Genomic DNA, 24,858 nt, shown 5'->3' on the forward strand with positions numbered 1-24,858 from the left:
ACATATTTCTGTCAGCAGAACGAATGACGTGAATGTCGTAAATGACAAATTGTCCTAAAAATAAATAGTTTTCATCACGTCAAAACATCAAAGATAAATACGGAATATTGAAGTGTAATTTGTTGTAGAAATTTTTTATTTAAACAATGACTTCTTTTTTTGGTAATGCTCTTGGGGGAATTGGGGCCATTGGGGGCAACCCCTTCGCAACACCCATAGGAATGAAGGTAGAACAAGCTACAGATGGATCGCTGGCATCTGAAAATTGGGCGCTAAACATGGAAATATGCGATCTTGTAAATGAGTCAGAGGAGGGACCAAGGGATGCTATCAAGGCAATCCGTAGAAGGCTGGTTCAAAATGTTGGCAAAAATTACACAATCATCATGTACACCCTCATTGTTCTGGAAACCTGCGTGAAAAACTGTGGAAAGCGCTTCCAAGTACTAGTATGCACGAAAGATTTCATTCAGGAACTTGTGAAGTTGATTGGACCGAAAAACGATCCACCAACAGTAGTGCAAGAGAAAGTTCTCAGTCTTATTCAGGCTTGGGCTGACGCTTTCCAAAACGTACCTGAAATGTCTGGTGTGGTTTCTACATATAAAGATTTGAAAGCTAAGGGTATTGAGTTTCCAGCTACGGATCTCGACGCTCTGGCTCCCATCCATACACCTAAAAGATCTGTTAATGAACAGCCTGTAACATTGGAGCCTCAAACACAAACTTCACCAACTCGTCAAGTAGCGAGTCCCACTGGTGGTTTGTCTCCAGAGCAGAGAGCTAAACTTCAGTCTGAATTAGATGTTGTGCAAAGCAACATGAATGTCCTTGGTGAAATGCTGAGTGAAATGACGCCAGGTAAAGAAAACGTTGACGAATTGGAGCTTTTGCAGGAACTGAACATTGCATGTCATTCTATGCAAGAAAGACTGATGGAGCTCATCAGCAGATTGCCTAACGATGAACTAACTGCTGAATTATTGAGAATAAATGACGATATGAACAACTTGTTCTTACGTTATAGTAGATGGGAGAAGAACCGGGATGCAAAGGGACAATCCCCTTCAGCAATTATATCCAAAGCTTTTCCACCAATGGGCAAACCCACCCTGGAAGCTTCTGATAGTCTTATTGATTTTGATGACGATTTGCCTGAACAGCTGAGTAAATTGAGCACATCTGACGCAACTGCTTCGTCCCAGTTGAGTAAAATCAATACTGTTTCTGCTAAAAACTCAGTAAAACCCGAAGATGACTTCGATATGTTTGCCCAGTCGAGAAATGTCACCTATGAATCATCTAAAACTTCAGGAAGTACCTATGAGGATAATTTGGAACCAAATCAAGTATCAGGGGGTCTCAGCTCTCTCACCTCTAATCCCAAATCAGAAGAATTGGAATTCCATGAAATGGCCAATTGGCTCGGTGCCACTGGGGGTAACGAAGAATCTGTGACTAGCAGCGAATTTGAGAGATTTCTTGCTGAAAGAGCCGCTGCTGCAGAATCAATAGCTCCCCTAAGTGGCACTCAAAATGCCCCTAAAAAAGAAGAGGGGCATTTTCCACTGTAAGTTAACCAAAAATATTCATCATTATTAAGATCAATGTGAGTTAATCTGGAGCAAGCAGATTGTTGATCAGTTTTTTGTTATCTTATGATTTTGTTGACTATTTTATAAGATTTTATGGGCTTTTCATAGTCGATATCAAACAATACCAAATTAATATATTGTGATTAGATGTCAGAACCTGAATTTTATATTATAATCTTATAATTTCCCCAGATACCTCTATCAAAATGTATTGAAGACAAAGGTTTCAAAATTCTAGAGTCTTTAATTGTTATTTACCTTGTATGAAAAATATTTGAAATTGAAAGAACTGATTAATTAAAATAATATTGGTCAAATAATTGAAAATGTAGATAGTAAGAGTTTCATTCCACTGTAATTGATTTTATGATTTATATAGTAAGTTATATAATATGTAACATAGGATTCTTCATTTGCATATTGATAAAAATCAACTCCTTAACAATACCAGAATCTAATTAACAAAAAACCCGTATATTTATTATTGAATCTATTTAAATATAAGTTTTATTCTTAAGATAGTCTGTACGATTTGATTTTATTGAAATTCAGTGCGTTTATTGCTTTGTTATCTTGTGTATCGTCATATCTGAAACCTATAAAAGGATTATTTTTTATGCGGATGGTTAATCACTGGAGCAACAATGCTTTGGAAACTGCTTTAGCGAGATTATTACAAATGCTGCTAGACTAATAAACTAGTTTTGATTGCATTTGGTGGCGAAATACGCTAGAATTAATGTTATGTGTATTACTCCGCTATTCATAGTATTATTTCATAATTGTATGGATTATTTACAGAGTGATAAATGTTCAATTTATAATCGAGTTAGCCTTTTTTTCAATAAACTATCATTATTATGTGTTTTCCTACAATTAACTATATTTATTGTTCTTATCATTGCTTGTGAATCTTTAATCTGTGGAACTCTAAAAACACCATAGATTCACCAGAGTTATTTTTCTCTGGTTTCACATTAATAATAATTTCTATGCATGGGGCATAGACTTAAATAATTTTATTTCTGTGCACCCGTCGGGCATAGAAAAAACTATCCTTGATTTAATTCTGTAGTCACAGACTAGAGTCATAGAGATTCTTGTCTATGATAGAATATTTTTCTGTGGTGATCAGATGATACGTTCCGAAACTTAATTTTCGTTTGGATTTATTCAAGAAAAAGTTGGAAGAAAACATTCATATACATTTTATGGTTAAGATATTTCATGCATAATTTTTCATATTAGAAAACTTTCCCGGAATCATCATAAAAAGTTAGTGAAAAGATAGAGATAAAAATGATTTAATCATATTAACATTCTATAAAATTATATTTTATTCATATTTTCATACATTTGTGCATTATTTTAGTAGTTACCATAATTTGAGGAACACAGCTCCAACTTCTGTCTGAAAAAGGTCATTGACAAACGTACTAATTTCTGGTAATGGTGTAATAGTGAAAACCAAAAGTGAAAATTTCCGTAGAAACAGAAGTCTAATTGGATTTTTCTTTCGATTGCTTGTTTCCAAGAATCGTCCGAAGATGAGTTTTCTTTTGTGAGTTTTTCATGTTGTATGCGTGCTCCTGGCATCTATTTTTATCCGAGATATTTTCGTATGGATTTGTATTGTTATTTCATAATATATTCCAGCGGAAGCCGTTCTTCTAAAACTTTCAAACCTAAGAAAAATATTCCTGAAGGCACTCATCAATACGAGTTGATGAAACATGCTGCTGCCACTTTGGGTTCTGGAAATTTGCGATTAGCTGTTATGTTACCAGAAGGAGAAGATCTAAATGAATGGGTGGCTGTGAACAGTGAGTTTTCGTTCCTCGTTCTATGGAACAGTATGTTTCGTCTTTGGTATCAGTTTTTCTCCAACCTAAAGTTTCAGCTGTGGACTTCTTTAATCAAATAAACATGTTATATGGTACTATAACAGAGTTTTGTTCAGAAGATAGTTGTCCAATTATGTCTGCTGGTCCTAAATATGAATATCATTGGGCTGATGGTCATACTGTGAAAAAACCAATTAAATGTTCTGCTCCAAAATATATTGATTACTTGATGACTTGGGTGCAAGATCAGCTTGATGATGAGACTCTTTTTCCCTCTAAAATTGGTGAGTGGATTAAGTACGACAAGTTTTCATTTTATCTGAATGTATAATCGGTTGTAGGTGTCCCCTTTCCTAAGAATTTTTTAGTTATTGCTAAAACAATTCTGAAGAGATTGTTCAGAGTGTATGCACATATATATCATCAGCACTTCAGGGAAGTTGTTCAGCTGGGAGAAGAGGCCCATTTGAATACATCCTTCAAGCATTTCATATTCTTTGTTCAGGTAAAAAATACAAAACATTTCAATTCTAAGTGCAGCCAACTTTATTCATTTTCTTTATTATTTTCAGGAATTCAGCCTTATAGACCGACGTGAGCTGGCTCCTCTTCAGGAACTGATTGACAAGCTCACTGCTAAAGAAACTCGATGAATTGAAAAAGAAAAAGTCGATATATTGCCTTGACTTCTCACCCAGCATTTATTAAGCATAAAGCGATACATAAGCCTTAACCTATCGACAAAATATGAAACTTGGTTAATACGAGTGAGATTCTTTGATCTTTATGATGCACTTTGAAGACACATGTAGATTTCCTAGAGGACTGAATATTTTAAGACGATTCTTAATTGAAAAGCTTACTATTTTAATCGAGTAGTACATATCAGCTTTTGTAAACGATAGGTAATTATAGCATTTTGTTAATGTGGAGGCGTTCTGTGCTTTTTTATTATTAACGCGAGTGAATGAGTGATATTGAAATCAGGGTTAGCTATTGTTGAAAAGCGAAATTCCTAAACAAAGTACATGGATTATTAGGAAAAATTAAGAATATGTTGCTGTTGGTCTTCCAAGTAATAGTAAATAATATTATTTTTGTCACCATATAAACAGTTTGACTGTCATGTAAATCCAGCAAATTCACATTTGACAATTGACATTGACATTTCTAGAGTTTTGAGATTGTTGTGGGTTTGTATATGTTATTAGTTCCATCCAACAACCCGAAACGGAAATCTGCATGGTTCTATACGATTAAACAATTATTGTTGATCTATTTATATTGAATTTTTTTAACTCCTAATTTATTTTTATGTGTTCTCTAGGTCAAACTCTTCGATAACCTTTTTGAAGTATACAGGGTTCCTAAATCATTGTATACAATTGTTTGAACTTTTATGTATCACTTAAGTGTTTTTTTAGGAACATAGGATTCTCTAAGTTAATATCATAATCGATGGATTACGTGAGTTACGCTTGCTTTTTTTATATTATTTATGGAGAAATGAAAAACATATTTTTACATCTTGATATTCATATTGTAATATCTTTTTTTACGTGTAGGAATATTATTTTGATAACTAGTGATCGTGCTGTTTGGATCCAGTGAGGATTATTTTGATAAGCACTGTGCAATTTGTAAATAGTAATATATTTCATAATATACATTTGAAATGAATTGGAGGTTTTTATTCTTCGGTATTTCTGTGAAGAGCTAGAATTTGTGACATTAGTGTCTGTGTTCGCGATCCATAGACTAATAACGAAAATCATCACAGAATAATCACGATTTTTTATCACAGAGAATAATATCTAACACCACAGAGAACAGAATTGTAATTTGTGCTCCGCCCGACAGATTTCTGTAAGCTCTAGTGACAACTTCTCTTGCTTTCTCATAGATGGCCTGGATGAAGCAGCCCTAGGCAACACATCATACCTCTCCAAGTGTCACTTATGTCAAACTTTAAGACAGTTTTTCTATGGGTTCTGTCATAGAAATGTCATGTCGTGTTGGTGTTCTATCTGGTTCAGGGATGGATGTTTTTTATAATTTTGAAATTTTCACATAAATTCTGATATTTTTGAAATCAAAAATGAACGCTGAGATAGAGGATAATATAAGAAACAAAATAACCTGGAATCAATTACCAACACATATCAAACAAGTGAGATTAACTGAAGTTGTAAAACGAAGTTTATTTGTTTATTTAATACTCCTATTACAATAACTTTATGTTTTCCAGATACTAGGTAATTCTTCCAGGGAGTATGATAAGTATATCGCTAATTTTAGCGTGAGAAATCAATTAAGATATAGGGGAAATTTAGGTAAAACATGATTGTAAATTATCGTGTCAATCTGTATTCAAATAAATATTTTCCACAGTACGACATGTATGGAAAAACGAGAAAAGGTATTATGAGAGGATCATAGCGTATAGTAGAGAACGATTAATGTTATTTCCTTATCATTTGGCTGATATGATAGTGAAGGGTCTTCGTATCACTCCGTTCAATTACTACATTTCTGTTATTGAAAAGCTTATTCAGTCTGAGAAGAGTTATGATACCTTGCCCAACTTTACTGCTGCAGATTGTAAGTCATCCATTTTCGTTGAAAGAAGATAAAATCTTTCGAGTAAACTATTTTAGGTTTGAGGTTACTAGGAATAGGCAGAAACGAGTATATCGACCTGATAAACCAGTCGAGGTCCAACAGGAGCCGTTTGTTCGGTAAGACCAACGTTAGAAATCTTCTTCCCAGGGTTCCATCTAACATTCATATCGAACCCTGGTGGAGGGTGGAAATTGGACTTGTTCTAGAAGAAGATATCAAAGTATGAGAAGCAAACATAATCATCTACCATATTTTTATCACCTAAAAATTGTTTTAGATGGTGAACGAAGAAGAATTAGTCGTTATAGATAAACTTATTGATCAGGGATCACAAACGGCTGGTGAATTGGATTATAACATTGTGACTAGTCTGTACAAGTGAGTCTAACCTCAACTGTCAATAAATGACAGCTCATGTTTTGGTGGAAAGGTGACAGTTGATTATTTCATTGCAGAAAAGGCCTAATATACCTGGACGTACCGATAACAGCGGTGGATTCTGTTCAAGTACCGCCTTTACAAGGTTTCGTTATGAACAGGGTAACAGGCGATTATTTTGAAACTTTGTTATACAAAATATTTGTGTCCATTGACGAGCATATAACCATAGGTGAGGTATGTATTTCTTTGTACAGGGCGTGTCTTGAAAATGTTCAGAAAATATTGTTTTGAGAGTAGAGTAAAAGTTTCTTAGCTTCTTCTAAAGTGTTGAAAGATTATTGATTATATTAGATAATACTAGATAGCCGGTAGATTATTTTTCATTGGTAGATTCACTTTTCCGAATATAGAAAAAAATTATATTTCTTTTGGTTCAGCTTGCGAATACAGTACTACAAGTAGATACTGAATTGGTGAAGCAAGCAGTCTCCCTCTATTGCCGGCTGCAGTTCGCCAGGAAACTGAACCCAGACATCGAAGTGAACAGACGACACCCAAGTTGGAACGTTTTACCCCCAGATTCGAAGTGAGTAGCAACCGATTCTAACATAATATAATCGCATCTCTATTTTTTTTTTTTCTACAGCAGCGGTCAACAAACAGCCATCACTCCCTTGACGCTGAACTTCAATTCGAAGTCTTCCAGTTTCAGCCTGTCGGAAGAGCTCCTGTCTCCTGATCGTGACCTTCCGGCCAGTCCTGCTTCGAACACTTTGGACAGGAAGGGGCAGAGGATCGCCTTCCTCTTTGATTCCGCCTTAACGGCCTTCCTGATGATGGGAAACCTGTCTCAGGTTAGTAATCTGCTCTACTCCAATCCGAATCGGTACTACCTAACCCTGTCTGTGGTCCCAGCTAACCTCGCTCCTGTCAGTTCTGTCAAACTGACAACTGACGTAAATTTCTTTGCGTCTGTGTTTTTTTTTCTTATTTCCGACCTGACTCCCTTGTAGGGTCTGAAAAAGCACGCTGTGACCATGTTCGAGGTTGGCAAGCTGTGCGACGAGAGCCTGGATAGTTTCCTGGGGGAGCTGGAGAAGGTGTCTGCTCTGGACGCTGAAGGCGAGGGGGAGGCCAGGAGATTTTTCGACCACGCAGTGATCTTGAGGTCGACCATCTTGGCCTTGAGGAAACTGCCCAGTTGCGGTCTGGATCTGGTCAGGTTGGAAAGTTTGCAGGCCTTGGACGAGGCCACGTGTTCGAGGCTGTTGCAGAAGAAGTACAAGTAAGTTTTGGTATCGAAAATTCTCTTATTCGTTACAACGACTTCCCGAAAAAAAGCTTCATCAAGTAGGCTGTGGATCTTTATATCTCCAATAGTATTCATTACAATCCCTCGACCCTAAGTAGGGATTTTATCTCCGAACACGGCAAATTGGCGCCCAACCTGGGGCTGTATGACTGATAGAGTTCACACCAACATAACAAAACAAAAAAAAACTACAGGTCGAACATCAAGATTCCAAAGTCTACTTGACGACTTTTTTGGACGTCCGTTACAATGTTCCCATCAAAGATCATAGAGTAGAAAGATACAAACCGCCCTCATATCGCTAGTACTAAAAACCGACTACATTTTGGCCTGTGAAAACACATTTGACAATGAGATGGCGCTGAAAACGTATTGTCAATACGGAAAAACTGTTCAATAACAGTTTTCTGTTTTATAATTGAGGGGCGCGAAATTCGAATTCTATTCCTTGTATTGAATTTCAATATTGACTTTGTTGTGACCAGAAAACAAACATCCTGAGCGACAAAACAAAAGGATGGTTTTGTTTTGTGACAAGGATGTTAGTTTTCGTCTGAACTTTGTTTGGAATCAATTGGTATCAATGAAATACGCTGTTGGATGTGGTAAATTTTTATTAGCAATCTATAAAAAATTTACAAAAATTTGAAATGATGGACAACGAATAGAGCTTTGACTAGGACACAAGAGTATATGGTTATCTACTATAGGTACGTCAAAGCTGTGAAAACGTTTTAAATTAATAAACTGAGTCGAATTCGTACAATTCATATCAGAAATTAATATGAACCAATATTCAATTTACTGTCATAGGATACACATTTCCGTTACTTACATATTATTTACAAAATTTTCAGAACCACAATTGAAAAAAACCTTACAGAGGTATACAAGACTTGTTTTCAAGCCCTTCAGTATAATTTCTTCATGCTTTTTCATGATTTCTTCATGGTATGGTCTCTTTATGAGACAATATACAAATTGATTAATGAATGAACAAAACACTCACAGAAGGTTTCATAAAACTTTAACTTTCCAAACAACAATTTGACAATCATCCGATTAACAAATCGAAATCAATAAAACTTTGCATTTCTGAATATATTGAAGGCAATTGAGAATCTTTGAATGGACGTATAAAAGTCATAATTTCCCCTAAATGGACCCTTCATGCAAGGGATGCTTCCCGCATACAAAAATTTACGTGGATGAACAGTTCTCAATCGACTTGCAGTAAAATGTTCATTGCACATGGTGTAGTCAGTAGTGTTCGCTGGCCTTTGCGCCCTGAAAATTTTATCCACTTCGTAGCACTGAAAATAAAAATCAATGAATGACCGAGTCACATGTTACCAGTTTTAATACTTACATTCCCATTTTCCTTAGTTAAATTCGTTTTATTTGATCCAGAGTTCTTCACCATACAATAATTTTCGAACGATATTTTGAGGTTTTCACCAAGAAATTAGACAAAAATTTCAATAATCAGCAACTAGCACGAGCTTGATAAACAAAAGGCTATACGAGAATCAAAACATTCAAAACCACTTTGATCGAAATGGCCATCTGAAATCTCAGAAATTCCATATGTTCCTGTGAATGTCCCTCGAACTGATAGTTTAACCAGTCTTAGGGCCTTAAAAACACATTGGAAACACAGATGGCGCTCACATCACTCTAATCGCTTCGTTTCCTATCATTCTACTCTATAATCTTTGGTTCCTATCTTATAATCGAAATGACATTTTATTGCATATTTTCGAACTTTTAGGCTTTTAGTTTCAATGGCCCCCTTGAGTAGAGAAGTGAGGCCAGTGTTCAGTCTATCACCGCCACATTTGGGACCAGCAGTACCAGAAGTCAATTCGTTGTGGTTCAAACTGTTCATCTACCACATGACAGGCTACGGACCTCCCTCTCTCCTTCTAGTCAAAGGTAATCGTCGAAACCAAGGGTTATAACACGGTAATTCAAGGTTTTTTCGATTAGGGTCTAACATCAAGCAGCTACCTCGCATGTTCCTCGGCTATTCCAAGCTCCTGGTCACCACCTGGCTGCACGAGCCCGCCATCATACCGATATCGAACGTGATCCACGTGAACGCCGCCCTTCAATACGCCCCGGTCCTTATTCAGGCCTACGGCGTCCACCAAGTGGCCTCGACCAAAGTGGTGCCGTTCCCGTTCAGGCCGGACACTCCGGTCAAGGGAGGCTGCGAACTGAACACGGACTACCGCTTCAGGAAGCATCCGGCCTCGAGGATCCTGAACGACATCATAGACATCGAGAGGAACTGCGGATTCTTGACTTTCGTCAATATAGGCGTGCTGGATTTCGGATGTTCGAACAGGGAACCGACAGTCAGACTGGTGAATAACACGAAGAGGAGCATGGCAGGTAGGGGTTGTTCGGTTGGTGGGGATCTTTCTGGAGTGTGAAAATTGGTGTCGCCCAGTGGTTCTACACTGCGCTAAAAAATTAACGCACATTCTGAAAATCTCAATTTTAATGAAAGTTAACTCTACATTGACTTTATAACTTATTTTGAATGTTCTCTCGGGAAGGTTTTGAACGAAACAAGACACATTAAATGGAAGAAAAATTCAGGATTTCACCGAATCTTACGTGAAAGAAGAGAAATGAACAATTTTCAAAATACTGAAATGCTGATAAGTGATTTAATACTTGGTATTTCCACCCCTTGCAATAATTACAGCTCGGCAACGACGGTTCATACTCAAAATGAGTGATCTTAAAATGTTCTGATCTAATCCTTCCCAGATTTCTCCGAGTTGGATTGCTAAGTCATTAAGAGTAGCTGGATGATTTTCTGAACTTCTCAGCCGTCTATTGAGGTCGTCCCAAACCTGCTCAATAGGATTGAGATCTGGACTTCTTGCTGGCCATTCCATTCGAGAGACTTCAAGCTCTTCAAGGTACTCCTGAACGATGCGCGCACGATTGGATCTGGCATTATCGTCCATAAAAATGGAATTTTCACCATTGTATGGGGCAAAAGGCACTACATGCTCTTCAAGAATGTTCCTTAGATACTTATCAGCATTCATAGCTCCATTATCAACGACCACTAGGTCTGTGCGAGCAGTCAAAGATATTCCACCCCATATCATAATCGATCCTTCCCCGAAACCAGTAGTATTCAGGAAATTGCACTGAGCATATCTTTCATGTGGACGTCTCTTTCCCAATCGGCCTCTTTCCAATGGATATGCTCTCTCGCAAAATCTAAACGCGTCCTTCGATGGGCTGGGGTAAGAGCTGGGCCTCTTGCCGCGACACGAGGCCTTAAATCATATTCTCTGAGGCGATTTCTTATTGTCTGAGTGCTAATTTGCACCTCATGAGTTTGCTCAAGCTGAATTTGAAGGAGGCGAGCGGTTGCAAACCGTTGTCTCAACGCAAAAACTCTCAAGTAACGTTCTTGAATGGCAGTTGTTACTCGTGGTCTACTCGTCCTGGTCTGCGGACATTCATACCTGTGTCTCCCTGAATCGCTGCAACATTCTGGACACACTTGTATGGGAAACTCCAAACCTTTCTGCAATTCTTGTGTATGTCCACCCTTCTTCTCGCAAAACTACCGCTTGGGCACATTCCTCTTGGGTCAAATTGCGTGTTTCGCGTTGCATAGCGATCGAGTGTAGAAAATCAAACAAAAGAAAAACTATTGATCACTAGAATTGATCGAGAACAACTGATTTTAGAATGGAGCCAATACATTCAAAATCTGATAATATCATCTTGTTTTATTCCTGCTGGGAAAAAACATCTGTATTGAAGAAAACCGTTGAAAGTGGATAACATATGCATGCATACCTCTGATAAAAATAATTATCATTGAGAACACCTTCAGTTGTAGAATAAATTTGAGATTTCCATAATGTGCGTTAATTTTTTTGCGCACTGATATTAGTTGTGGCAACGGCGTTATGACATTAACGACACTTCATGAGTGCCAACCGACTGCTAAAATAAATGTGAATGTAGTATACCTATACTGTTTAAAGTTTTAGGATTGGAATTTATTCATTAACATCTATATTGCTTTACATCTATTGCTTTATAGTGTTTTTTAGGGCATTCGAAGATCGAACGGTTAAAACCTGCATCATCCATGAACCCCGTTGAACCGACTTCCTTATCGAATGAAAATTACAGCTTAACAGGCAAGAAACGCTCTATAGAATCATCTAGTAAGGAAGTGGATAAAACTAAAGGATCTAAAGTACAAGATCTGAGTGATAAGGGTTACAATTGTAACACCAACGAGGAAAACCACTCCGGTGCCCCCAAAAACGGCTTTATAAGCGAGGAAAACTCAAAAATCCTCAGGGAAGAGCTGGAAGGACTGAGTAAGGACGATAAAGTGTTAAATAAGGAAGATAGTATGTTAGATAAGGTGTTGGAATTGAGGTTAAGTACGACGTTCTCTATGGAAGGCCTGGTAACGCCTTCCGAAGAACATGTTAGCATGTTTACCCGGGAGAGTAACTCGAAAGAGGACTTGGTGAAGGAGGAAGAGAAGGAAAAAGGAGAGGTCTGTTACAATGTGATGAATCTAATTTTTTTTCAACGCCTTGACTTGATTTTAGGTGTGGACGCTCCTGGATTGCCATTTCGGTGTTCCACTGTTCGATGCCAACGCAAACACCAAAATCTGCGACACGATTATTTTCGGTGGATTGACTGAGAAAACTAGGTATTAAAACAATCGAAACGGGGTGAAATCTCAATTATAACCAAAAATTTCTCATTTCAGTTTGGCGAAATTGGTGGAGTCAAGTCGAAAGTTGGGTTCGATGCTTCTCGATTTCATTTCTCAATGTCAGGTAATCTTTGGTTGTTTTATTCAATGAAGAGATGAGTATATTCGTTTTTTTTTGCAGTATTATCCCGGTGAAAACATGGAGATAATGAAGAGGGGTAGGTTGGTGCCCCAGCCCAGGTACAACCTGGTTTTCGATAACGGGAAAGTGTCTGAATGGTCGGGGAAATGATTTTTCGAACTTTTAGCGGGTAACAAGTAATTCAGGTATGGAAGGTATCTGTTGTTTCGTGATTTTCATACATATTTTTTTACATGGAAAAACGAAAGTGTTTGTCGGGTGATACCTTGTTTTTTCGAAGATGTTTCGGAGTTGTAGGTTTTTCAACTTCTTAAAAAATAGGATGGCTCGGTACTTCAGCGGAAAAAACTAGAATACTTAATTTTTTTAATATTTATGAAAAGTGGCCTTTATTATCTGCTATTAAGATTGCTTCCATTGTAATATTTGATAGTAAAATTGATTTAGTTAAGATTAATGGTGAATATTATCGTTTTTCATGTTGATATTTTTTTTACCACTGATACGTATTTTCCTCTTTTAATACATGTGTTCAGTTGCATTCCTTCGGCGAATTCCATTATTTTATAACTTACATCACGTGTATTATTTTAGACTTCAAAGTTTTCCTTTATTAGTGAAAAAATTATTCCATCATTCCTAACGTTTCAAGAATCATTACGCTTCATTAGTTGATTGATGAAAAATTCGAATTAAATTCCGCATAGTTTAGATTTTTTTTCGATAGAAATAGATCGATAATAAAAGAAATGCGATTGAAAATGTGACTCCAACTTGTTTTTTTTCCTGTGCGAAAGTATTTTATTCTTATTGTGTTTCACGTTCCGTACATAGCTAAATGGTTGTTATGTTTTGAAATATGTATTTTATTGTAATATACTAATATTATTTTAATTGTTTGTTGATGTTTTTATGTACTTAGTTTTGTTTTTTTAACAGTATTAGTTCCAGTAAACTAAACATTCCGTTTTTCAATTGTTCCACATGAACTTTATGTACAAATAAACGATTATTGTCAGTTTTATTCTATTATTATATTGCCTCAAATAATAACTAATATCGAAAAAGAAAAAATAATAAAACTTAATCGGTAAATTTATTTATCAAAGTATTTATATAGTACAAAGCTCTTATATACTTAACTAGTAAAAAAATTACTAAATATTACTTCGAACGAAGTATTATAAACTAATTACAACTAAATATATTTAAAACCACTGTTACCTAATCAGTACTTTTTACAAGGATTTAAAAATCAGCTGATCTTCCTAGAATTAGTTCATAAATAATTATTCGCATCAACTGATTTGAGTAAATATTTTTTTATATTACATAATAATGTATAGAGAAAGATATAACAAAACGAGGCACTGTTGGCGGAATGCTCCACATTGCAACGGAACAAATTTCTATTGGGGTTCATTTTTTCCAAAATCACTTATCCGAGTATAATACGCAAGTGATGTTCAAATAAATCAACACCCATGACTTATTCGAATCAATTTTTCAACAAACCGAGCATTGGTTTCCTCCCGATATCACCAATAAATAATCGAATTGAAGATTCGTCCTTTAATGGAAAAAATTCTCCCAACTCGGGAAAACTGGAGTTCTAAAAATAAGAGATCCTTATATCTTTTTAAAAGTTTTGTCATGGCGTCAAATATAAATAGCATCAGAGGGTTTATTCGTTTGGTGGCCCGGATTACCTACGGTGGAGGTGTAAGTGTTCGGACTGGCTATATTTTCCGACCAGTCCGAGTTGCAGGACCTGGGGGAACTCGACGACCAGTCCCCGGGACTCTCCGGAGAGGGGGTCGGGAAGTTATCCGGCAACAGGTGATCCGAATGCTGGCTGGGGGGCGTCATGAAGTAATTCTGCTGCTGGTACTGCTGCGGTTGCATCACATTACTGGCCATGCCTACACAAAATCCACATTGAATTGAGTTCAATCAAAGATTATAGAGTGGAAAGATAGGAAACGAAGCGACTAAAGTGATGTGAGCGCCATCTGTGCTTCAAATGTGTTTTTAAGGCCCTAAGACTGGTAAAAATATCACATTCACAGGAACATATGAAATTTCTGAGATTTCAGATTGCTATTTTGATCAAAGTGGTTTTGATTCTCGAACCGCCTTTTGTTTATCAAGCTCATTCTAGTTGCTGATTATTGATATTTTTGTCTAATTTCTTGGTGAAAACCTCAAAATATCGTTCGAAAATATTGTATGGGGAGAACTGTAGATCAAATAAAACGAATTTTACTAAGGAAAAATGGGAATGTAAGTATTAAAACTGGTAACATGTGACTCGGTCATTCATTGATTTTTATTTTCAATGCTACGAAGTGGATAAAATTTTCAAGGCGTAAAGGCCTGCAAACACTACTGACTACACCATGTGCAATGAACGTTTTACTGCAAGTCGATTGAGAACTTTTCATCCACGTAAATTGTTGTATGCAGGAAGTATCCCTTGAACGAAGGGCTCATTTAGGGAAAATTATGACTTATACGTCCTTTCAAAGATTCTCAATTACCTTCAATATATTCAGAAATGTAAAAGTTTTATGGATTTTAATTTGTGAATCGAGTGACTGTCAAATTGTTGTTTGGAAAGTCAAAGTTTTATGAAACTTGTGAGTGTTTTGTTCATTCATTAATCAATTTGTATATTGTGTCATGAAGAGACCATACCATGAAGAAATCATAAAAAAGAATGAAGAAATTATACTGACGGGCTTGAATACATGTCTTGTATACCTATGTAAGGTTTTTTCAATTGTGGTTCTGTAAATTTTGTAAATTATATGTTTGTAACGGAAATGTGTATCCTATGACGATAAATTGAATATTGGTTCATATTAATTTCTGATATAAATTGTACAAATTCAACTAAGTGTATTAATTTAAAACGTTTTCACACCTTTGACCTTGACCTGTACTTTTAGCAGATAACCATATACTCTTGTGCCCTAGTCAGAGCTCTATTCGTTGTCCATAATTTCAAATTTTTGTAAATTTTTTATAGATTGCAAATAAAAATTTATCAAATCCAACAGTGTATTTAATTTATACCAATTGATTCCAAACAATGTTCAGATGAAAACTTACATCCTGGTCACAAAACAAAACCATCCTTTTGTTTTGTCGCTCAGGATATTTGTTTTCCGGTCTCAACAAAGTCGATATTGAAATTCAATACGAGGAATAGAATTCGAACTTCGCGCCCCTCAATTATAAAACAGAAAACTGTTAATAAACAGTTTTTCTGTATTGACAATACGTTTTCAGCGCCATCTCATTGTCAAATGTGTTTTCACTGGTCAAAATGTAATCGGTTTTTAGTACTAGCGATATGGGGGCGTTTCCTATCTTTCTTCTCTATGATCTCCGAGTTCAATGGAGGAGTTCCCTACATGTTGGCCAACCTGGAAAAAGGTCTACCAACGTGGAATGATTGCTTTCTAACGAAACCTACTTCATTCTTTCCGAAATGATCAAATATATTTATCAAATTCTACCGTGCTTTCTAGAGTTTACTGTTAAAGAGAAAAAAAGATTTTCATAACCTCTATTGCTGATTGGTTGAAATTTATGTTGGTATTACTACTTCTTGTGACAATTGACATATTTCATTGGCAAATGTCATTTTTACTGATATATATATAATATTAATATTTTTAATGTGCTGTATAGCTTACAAAATACAAGAAAACAAGAATGCGTTCAAGCAAAGATTGTGCACATAACCAAAACTTTGCCCATAACCTAACAGATTACTTTTTCTTTCTTGACATTTGCCAACGAAACATGTCAATTGTCACAAGAAGTAGTAATACCAACATAAATTTCAACCAATCAGCAATCGAGGTTATGAAAATCTTTATTTCTCTTCAACAGTAAACTCTAGAAAGCTCGGTAGAATTTCATGATTATATTTGATCATTGCGGAAAGAATGAAGTAGGTTTCGTTAGGAAGCAATCATTCCCCGTTGGTAGACCTTTTAGACCTTTTTCTAGGTTGGCCAACTTGTAGGGAACTCCTCCATTGTGGTCTCGTTTTTCATCGTTTTAGCAAGAATATGGCGGATTTAGTCACATGAGCCAATCCGCATTCTGAATTAGAGATCATAGCATTGAAATCTGTGCTTCTAAGCCGCCATATTCTTGCTAAATTTCCAATTGTCGCCACTGTGTTTGATAGAGTCACTGTACGTTCTCAGCGCCATCTCATTGTCAAATGTGTTTTCACAGGCCAAAATGTAGTCGGTTTTTAGAACTAGCGATACGAGGGCGTTTCCTATCTTTCTCTGAGTGCAATTTTCATCATTACGAAGTTTCCAACTCACCTGTAGTGTAAGACATCGGCATATCCAGACCGGTCTGCATGAAATCGTAGCCGATCTGCAGGTTCTGCGCCTGCGGCACGCCGCCGTGCTTCTGCTGCGTCGCCGCCCTCATGGCGGCTATGTGGGTGGGGCTAGTGGGCAGGGACGGCCTCGTTTTGGCCGGGGAGGGGGAACCGTTGTACCCCTGCGGCGACAGCGACATGTTCGACTGCACCGAGTGCGGGGGCGACTGGTTCGAGTAGGGGGGACTCAGGGTGTTGGGCTGACCTTGCCTCTGCTGCATCATCAGATCCTGAAAACCGGCCAGGTAGGTGCCGTAGTTGTCCATGCCCAATAACTGAAATCGCAAAAAAAAAATTATTTCCGACCTACACTATAACTTACTATACTTCATTCACTTTTATTTTAGCAGTCGGTTGGCCATGGATATTTGACACATTTCACTCTGTATAGTACGAAAATGTGGGGTTATGAAGCTTGTCAAAACATTTTTGGGTTTTAAATCAACGCTATGTTGCCCGTTCTACGTAAAAGTTTCTGTTATTACGTATTTTATCACAATGTCGAATCTCTTCGGAAAATATGTGACGAACATAATTGAAGTTTATAAAAACTGATTGAAGTCATACCAAATCCAGTTATTTGCATGGAAAATACAAGAGATCAGTATAATATCCTAATATGCACTAGCTTGAGGAGAGTTAATGTTCGTTATCTTCTTTGGCTTACATCATTTGTATATTTCAAAAATATGAACTCGAAGATGAAATGGATATGATGTAGTGGTTTGGAATGGGTTTCTCCCGAAGGAATTAACAGATAATTACAAGAATGTTAAATTCTTCAACAAAAATCATCTTGCATCAATATAAGTAAAAATAATTGAAGGAAGTTTCAAGTTAAGATGAACCTTTGACCAAAAATTTCACATGAATAAACAAGTAACAGGGCAACTTGCGCGTATTTGTGGATATTCATCTTAATACATTGATATAATAATAATAATTAGGTATTTATTAGTACCTTAAGACATTTACATTGTATAGGACAAGTCAAATGAAAAATAGAAAAATCCATTTTAGGGAACTTATTGTCCGATGACATTTATCGAAAATCCTGTAGTAAACTTTTCGCATTAATTCACTCAAACATAAAATTCTCAAATGCCACCACTTTTTTGGGTCTCCCAATAGAAGGAAATTCTTTGTCATCCTCTTCATTCACAATCTTTTTGATTGTGGAAATATTCAGCTGAAATACAAGTCGCTTAGATTCAGATGAAACATTATATAAATTCTCTTACATTGAATATGTTCGCTACCGTCTGACGTATTGTAGATTTTAGAATATCAGGGTATAACTATTTGAATGGGCGGACCTGAATTCTAAATAGCACTTCCTGAAACCCTGTCTCTTTTTTCAATCACTTTCGGCATTTTCGTAATAAAAATTGATATTAGTTGTGGCAACGGCGTTATGACATTAACGACATTTCATGAGTGCCAACCTTACTCCGTTTTAGTAACAGAAACTTGAGAAAATTATTTCATGGCCAACCGACTGCTAAAATAAATTTGAATGAGGTATAGTCCACTAACCTGTAGGTTGGGATTGTTCTTGATGACGTCCTCGTAGCTGGGCGGTTGCTTGTTCTGAGAGTTCATCAGGGATTCGAGGCCCTGCGTGAGGCCCATGTTCGAGTAGATGGACGTCGCCTCGTACGGGCTGGGTATGTTGGTCATCGGCGACTGGACGGGGCTGAGCGTGGACGCGATCGAATCGACGCTCTGCGCCATCTCGTTCGGGTTTTGGTTCTTCTTGTTGTTCTTCTTCGCCGTCGCCTTTCTCCTCATGCTGCCGGCGTTCATGTCGCCGTCCGGACTCGTCGGTCCTATTGCACCACTGTTATTGTTGTTGTTATTGTTATTGTTGTTGTTCTTGCTCGGCCTCTTCGACTTCTGTCTCTTCGGCACGATGACGGTCGGCTGCTGCAGCATCTGACCTGTGGGAGAGGCTAGAATGGGAAACGATCGTTTTGGACGGGTGTCCCAACAACTTATCCTGGCGGAGTGTCTTTTTAGGTTAGGTTCACAACACTCTACGTGGCGTTTTTATCACTTATGTACTTCATTTTGTGCAGTAATGTTGTTGCGTTATGTTGGGAAGTTTGTTAAACTTGGAATTTTCGGTTGACAAGATATTTGTCTCCACAGAACAACCCTGTGATAGGCTTGGCGATTACGCCGAAGTACTCAAACTCTCTGTGGCCATTAAAAATTCCGATAAGTATCAATCCCAATCCTACTACCCTTAACAGGAATTTTATCTTGAATCGTCAAAATTGGCGCCCAACGTGGGACCGTTCATACAACAAGATTCGCACAAAGCCGTTGCCAATATTAAAGAATGCGCAAAGACTGGAGGACCTTCTATAAGAGCACAACCGTGTGGTGAACTTGGCAATGGGGAATTCTGCTCAATTTGGGTTATCACTGCATTTGCAAGCTTAAACTGAATAATTCATTTCAGTTTCATTCATGATTTTTTCGAATGCACTGCGGAAACCATTCAAAATCATTCTTCAAATATCGGGTTTCAACATTTAAATCGTTTCGTTTATAGTTTACGATTTGGCAACAGCGCCTACTAGAAAATAAAAAGAACAATGGCTTCTTTATAAAATAACAGCTGTTGATTTACAGCCAGCATAAGGCGCGTACTTACAGGCGAGCTTCAACTGCAACCGGTCATATAAACCCCATAAAATTTTACGACCTTCCTCGTTCGTCGAAGACTTCATAGCCAGCCATCTTTGTCTATCTCATCAAGATAATGTATTTGTTGTCCTTTATTATCAACGCATATTTCAGTCAACTCGTGCAATAGAAACGAAACGCTTTAAATTTTAAATACCCATTTTTATTCTTCATTTTTAAGTACTTTAAGCACCGTTTCCGGTTAAAAAAATAAAACGCATTCTCATGCAAGAACAAATCGCCAAAATTTGATATAGCAATAAAAAGCTTACTACAGTCTTATTATTATTATGTGTAAATACCATATCAAATTTTGGCGATTTCTTCATGCATGAGAATATGTTTTATTTTTTTAACCGGAAACGGTGCCTCGTGCAGCAAAAAGCCAAGAGAACGAATTTGCTCCAAACTAAATAAGGATTTAAATAGTAATTTTTATTGTCGGTAAAACCAGTGGCGTATCATTTTTTTTCTGATAATAATTTCGTCTTGCTGCAATACGGACGCCACTGGCAGAATAGAAAAGAAATGATATTATGCAAAAAGTGCTATTTCAAGCAGTGTGAAAGTTATAAATAAAAAACTTTTTTTTTCTATAATTTTAACACCCCGTATCTCGGAGAGGAAACATTTCTCGCTACATATGTTTATACGACAAACTAGGGCTTATTTTTTTATGTAGAATACGTGGTTAAAATTTCTGGATTTCTGGACCAGCCTGTATTGGCGCCCAACGTGTGACCGTTCATCTAACAATGGAGGAGTTCCCTACATGTTGGCCAACCTAGAAAAAGGTCTAAAAGGTCTACCAACGGGGAATGATTGCTTTCTAACGAAACCTACTTCATTCTTTCCGCAATGCTCAAATATATTTATGAAATTCTACCGAGCTTTCTAGAGTACTGTTAAAGGGAAAAAAAGATTTTCATAACCTCGATTGCTGATTGGTTGAAATTTATGTTGGTATTACTACTTCTTGTGACAATTGACATGTTTCGTTGGCAAATGTCAAGAAGGAAAAAGTAATCTGTTAGGTTATGTGCAAAGTTTTGGTTATATCATAGACATAATAATATTATTAAGTCTATGGTTCAAGCAAAGATTATGCACATAACCAAAACTTTGCACATAACATAACCATAAATGGCGTAAATGGTCACAGATTACTCTTTTACTTCTTTCTTCTTTATCAGTTAAACTGACATTTGCCAATGAAATATGTCAATTGTCACAAGAAGTAGAGATACCAACATAAATTTCAACCAATCAGCAATCGAGGTTATGAATTTCTTTTTTTCTTTTCAACAGTAAACTTTAGAAAGCTCGGTAGAATTTCATAAATATATTTGATCATTGCGGAAAGAATGAAGTAGGTTTCGTTAGAAAGCAATCATTCCCCGTTGGTAGACCTTTTTCTAGGTTGGCCAACATGTAGGGAACTCCCCCATTGACAAGAATCCGCTGACTGATATATAGCCAAGCTTAGGACATCTGAAACGACTCGATACGATTCTTATCAAGACCAGAGCAAATATTTTGCACCGTCTATCTTCGAGATACTCTAAAATTGGACGAATATGCTTGAGAATTAGAACACTGTTATACCCAGCGCATTCGTACTTTGGAACTCTGCCATTCCATCGATCCAAGGTACTTACCGTACTAAGTTTAACCCGCGTTTAAGTGAGAAACAAACTTCCAAACCAACATTGCTCGTGGTAAAACGTCGGTTCAACCCAAGACACTCCGCCATCTCTCGATAAACGTTGTTCCGAACGAAAAAAAGAAAACCAAAGACCGAAGTGCACTTACTCATCATCGAACTGTTGGGTATCACATTGACCATCTGTTGAGGCGCCCTCGGCACGTGTTCGTCCAACAGCCGAACGATGTCGTGGTGTAACCTCTCGCTGGCCACATCCCTCGGCAATCGGTCCATGTGATCCGTGATCTCCCTGTTCGCGTAAGCCTCCAACAGCGCCTTGCACGCCTGATAGGAACCCTCGCGCGCGGCAAGGAAGAGAGGAGTTTCATCCTGCGAAAAAACTCAGCGTTATATACTTCATTCACTTTTATTTTAGCAGTCGGTTGGCCATGGAAATTTGACACATTTCGCTCTGTATAGTACGAAAATGTGGGGTTATGAAGCTTGTCAAAACATTTTTGAGTTTTAAATCAACGCTATGTTGCCCGTTCTACGTAAAAGTTTCTGTTATTACGTATTTTATCACAATGTCGAATCTTTTCGGAAAATATGTGACGACCATAATTGAAGTTTATACGAACTGATTGAAGGCATACCAAATCCAGTTATTTGCATGGAAAATACAAGAGATCAGTATAATATCATAATATGCACTAGCTTGAGGAGAGTTGATGTTCGTTATCTTCTTTGGCTCACATCATTTGTAGATTTCAAAAATATTAATCCGAAGATGAAATGTATATGATGCAGTGGTTGGGAATGGGTATCTCCCGAATGAATTGACAGATAATTACAAGAATGTTAAATTCTTCAACAAAAATCATCTTGCATCAATATAAGTAAAAGGAATTAAAGGAAGTTTCAAGTCAAGATAAACTTCACCTTTGAACAAAAATTTCACATGAATAAACAATTAACAGGACAACTGTCGCGTATTTGTGGCTATTTATCTTAATACATTGATGTAATAATAATAATCAGGTATTTATTAGTACCTTAAGACATTTACATTGTGTAGGACAAGTCAAAGGAAAAATAGAAAAATCTATTGAAGGGAACTTATTCTACAATGACATTTATCGAAAATCCTGTAGTAAACTTTTCGCATTAATTCACTCAAACATAAAATTCTCAAATGCCACCACTTTTTTTGGGTGTCCCAATAGAAGGAAATTCTTTGTCATCCTCTTCATTCACAATCTTTCTGATTGTGGAAATATTCAGCTGAAATATAAGTCGTTTAGATTCAGATGAAACATTATAAAAATTCTCTTACATTGAATATATTCGCTACCGTCTGACGTATTGTGGATTTTAGAATATCAGCGTATAACTATTTGAATGAGCGGACCTGAATTCTAAATAGCACTTCTTGAAACCCTGTCTCTTTTTTCAATCACTTTCGGCATTTTCGTAATAAAAATTGATATTAGTTGTGGCAACGGCGTTATGACATTAACTACATTTCACGAGTGCCAACCTAACTTCGTTCTAGTTACAAAAACTTGAGAAAATTATTTCATGGCCAACCGACTGCTAAAATAAACTTGAATGAAGTATAGATGAATTCCGACCTAAAACTAGAAAAATAGGTCGCCTTACCTTGTCGTCTTGGGCGTCCCTGTTGGCGCCGTGCGACAGCAGGATATTGACGGCCTCCACGTTGTTGACGGCTGCCGCCCAGTGGAGCGCCGTCTTGCCCGAGTTGTCGGCCGCGTTCAGATCGGCCTCCGCGCTGATCAGATCCTGGACCATGCCCTCGATGGCCAGCCGGGCGGCAAGGATGAGGGGCGTCGTGCCCTCGTGCATCTTGGCGTTCAGGTTGGTCGCCCTGTTCCTGAGCAGTATCTGGAAGACGCCGAGCGCGTCGGCGGCGACGGCCGCGTGCAGCGGCGTCCTACCCGTATTGTCCTGCGCGTTGGCGTCCGCGCCCGCGTCCAACAGACGCTTGGCGGCGTCCGCCCTCGCGTGTCTCGCGGCCAGATGGAGCGACGTCTCCCCAGTCTTGTCCATGGTGGCGTTCAGTTCGGCGCCCTGCGCCACCAGGTCTTGTATTATGGCACCGGCAGAATCCTGAAACGACAAAATTTGAATCTATCTCTACGTTTGCTTATTAAAGTAAAGCTGGAGAGCAAAGATTTTAGAGTAGAAAGCTAGGAAACGAAGCGACTAAAGTGATGTGAGCGCCATCTGTGTTTCAAATGTGTTTTTAAGGCCCTAAGACTGGTTAAAATAACAATTCGGGGGACATTCACAGGAACATCTGGAATTTCTGAGATTTCAGATGGTCATTTTGATCAAAGTGGTTTTGAATGTTTTGATTGTCGTATCGCCTTTTGTTTATCAAGCTCATTCTAGTTGCTGATTATTGAAATTTTTGTCTAATTTCTTGATGGAACCTCAAAATATCGTTCGAAAATTATTGTATGGTGAAGAACTGTGGATCAAATAAAACGAATTTTACTAAGGAAAAATGGGAATGTAAGTATTAAAACTTAACATGTGACTCGGTCATTCATTGATTTTTATTTTCAGTGCTACGAAATGGATAAAATTTTCAGGGCGTAAAGGCCTGCAAACACTACTGACTACACCATGTGCAATGAACATTTTACTGCAAGTCGATTGAGAACTGTTCATCCTCTTAAATTGTTGTATGCAGGAAGCATCCCTGGCATGAAGGGTCCATTAAGGGGAAATTATGACTTTTATACGTCCATTCAAAGATTCTCAATTGCCTTCAATATATTCAGAAAAGCAAAAGTTTTATGGATTTCGATTTGGGAATCGGGTGACTGTCAAATTGTTGTTTGGAAAGTTAAAGTTTTATGAAACCTTCTGTGAGTGTTTTGTTCATTCATTGATCAATTTGTAAATTGTGTCATAAAGAGACGATACCATGAAGAAATCATAAAAAGCATGAAGAAATTATACTGACGGGCTTGAATATAAGTCTTGTATACCTCTGTAAGGTTTTTTTCAATTGTGATTCTGAAAATTTTGTAAATTATATGTAAGTAACGGAAATGTGTATCGTATGACGATAAATTGAATATTGGTTCATATTAATTTCTGATATAAATTGTACAAATTCAACTGAGTTTCTTAATTTAAAACGTTTTCACAGCTTTGACGTACCTATAGCAGATAACCATATACTCTTGTGTCCTAGTCGAAGCTCTATCCGTTGTCCATAATTTCAAAGATTCGTAAATTTTGTATACATTGCAAATAAAAATTTACCAACAGCGTATTTCATTGATACCAATCGATTCCAAACAAAGTTCAGATGAAAACTAACATCCTGGTCACAAAACAAAACCATCCTTTTGTTTTGTCGCTCAGGATGTTTGTTTTCTGGTCTCAACAAGGTCAATATTGACATTCAATACAAGGAATAGAATTCGAATTTCGCGTCCCTCA

At 37.3% G+C, this 24,858-nt stretch overlaps 4 protein-coding genes across 7 annotated transcripts in view; 3 read left to right on the plus strand and 1 right to left on the minus strand.

The window, feature by feature from the left end:
* The first annotated feature begins 30 nt into the window (after positions 1–30).
* LOC123316093 (TOM1-like protein 2) lies at positions 31–2,471 on the plus strand. Its single transcript, XM_044902068.1, has one exon. It carries the CDS (start codon positions 147–149, stop codon positions 1,572–1,574), a length of 1,428 nt encoding a protein of 475 aa, XP_044758003.1. The 5' UTR covers positions 31–146; the 3' UTR covers positions 1,575–2,471.
* Positions 2,472–2,980: 509 nt separating this feature from the next.
* Positions 2,981–5,119, plus strand: LOC123315621 (MOB kinase activator 1B). Its single transcript, XM_044901378.1, has 5 exons — positions 2,981–3,156; positions 3,252–3,418; positions 3,496–3,723; positions 3,781–3,944; positions 4,012–5,119. Exons 1-5 carry the CDS (start codon positions 3,143–3,145, stop codon positions 4,090–4,092), a joined length of 654 nt encoding a protein of 217 aa, XP_044757313.1. The 5' UTR covers positions 2,981–3,142; the 3' UTR covers positions 4,093–5,119.
* A 319-nt stretch (positions 5,120–5,438) lies between these two features.
* On the plus strand, positions 5,439–13,640 carry LOC123315019 (protein FAM91A1). Of its 2 annotated transcripts, none has more exons than XM_044900547.1 (15): positions 5,439–5,609; positions 5,688–5,772; positions 5,831–6,040; positions 6,097–6,281; positions 6,339–6,439; positions 6,517–6,676; positions 6,880–7,028; positions 7,089–7,296; positions 7,456–7,727; positions 9,526–9,689; positions 9,744–10,151; positions 11,852–12,312; positions 12,368–12,474; positions 12,535–12,604; positions 12,662–13,640. In XM_044900547.1, exons 1-15 carry the CDS (start codon positions 5,538–5,540, stop codon positions 12,770–12,772), a joined length of 2,763 nt encoding a protein of 920 aa, XP_044756482.1. In that variant the 5' UTR covers positions 5,439–5,537; the 3' UTR covers positions 12,773–13,640. The 2 variants fall into 2 exon arrangements, with proteins under 2 accessions (XP_044756482.1, XP_044756483.1); XM_044900548.1 differs by having other exon boundaries at positions 7,092–7,296.
* Positions 13,641–13,699: 59 nt separating this feature from the next.
* The window catches only part of LOC123315017 (neurogenic locus Notch protein), a 66,580-nt gene continuing 55,421 nt past the window's right edge, over positions 13,700–24,858 (minus strand). For 2 of the 3 annotated variants that reach the window (XM_044900544.1, XM_044900546.1), the window contains 5 exons: positions 23,038–23,508; positions 21,543–21,765; positions 18,573–18,988; positions 16,975–17,311; positions 13,700–14,544 (listed from right to left, as the gene is read on the minus strand). In XM_044900544.1, coding sequence (XP_044756479.1) covers positions 14,282–14,544; positions 16,975–17,311; positions 18,573–18,988; positions 21,543–21,765; positions 23,038–23,508 — 1,710 coding nt within the window. In that variant the 3' untranslated portion in view covers positions 13,700–14,281. The remainder of the gene's footprint in view (positions 14,545–16,974; positions 17,312–18,572; positions 18,989–21,542; positions 21,766–23,037; positions 23,509–24,858) is intronic. The other variant, XM_044900545.1, reaches the window with a different exon arrangement.

This window comes from Coccinella septempunctata, chromosome 6 (genome assembly GCF_907165205.1).
Source record: "Coccinella septempunctata chromosome 6, icCocSept1.1, whole genome shotgun sequence".
Lineage (NCBI taxonomy): Eukaryota > Metazoa > Arthropoda > Insecta > Coleoptera > Coccinellidae > Coccinella > Coccinella septempunctata.

What these genes read in the sequence shown, in the direction of transcription:
- LOC123316093 (XM_044902068.1), top strand. Translation starts at nt 147, where the DNA reads ATGACTTCTTTTTTTGGTAATGCTCTTGGGGGAATTGGGGCCATTGGG.
- LOC123315621 (XM_044901378.1), top strand. An exon ending in TGAATGGGTGGCTGTGAACA is followed by an intron (nt 3,419 to 3,495) that starts GTGAGTTTTCGT and finishes CTAAAGTTTCAG; the next exon opens with CTGTGGACTTCTTTAATCAA. An exon ending in TCTTTTTCCCTCTAAAATTG is followed by an intron (nt 3,724 to 3,780) that starts GTGAGTGGATTA and finishes AATCGGTTGTAG; the next exon opens with GTGTCCCCTTTCCTAAGAAT.
- LOC123315019 (XM_044900547.1), top strand. Translation starts at nt 5,538, where the DNA reads ATGAACGCTGAGATAGAGGATAATATAAGAAACAAAATAACCTGGAAT. An exon ending in AAGATATAGGGGAAATTTAG is followed by an intron (nt 5,773 to 5,830) that starts GTAAAACATGAT and finishes TATTTTCCACAG; the next exon opens with TACGACATGTATGGAAAAAC. An exon ending in CACGAAGAGGAGCATGGCAG is followed by an intron (nt 10,152 to 11,851) that starts GTAGGGGTTGTT and finishes AGTGTTTTTTAG; the next exon opens with GGCATTCGAAGATCGAACGG.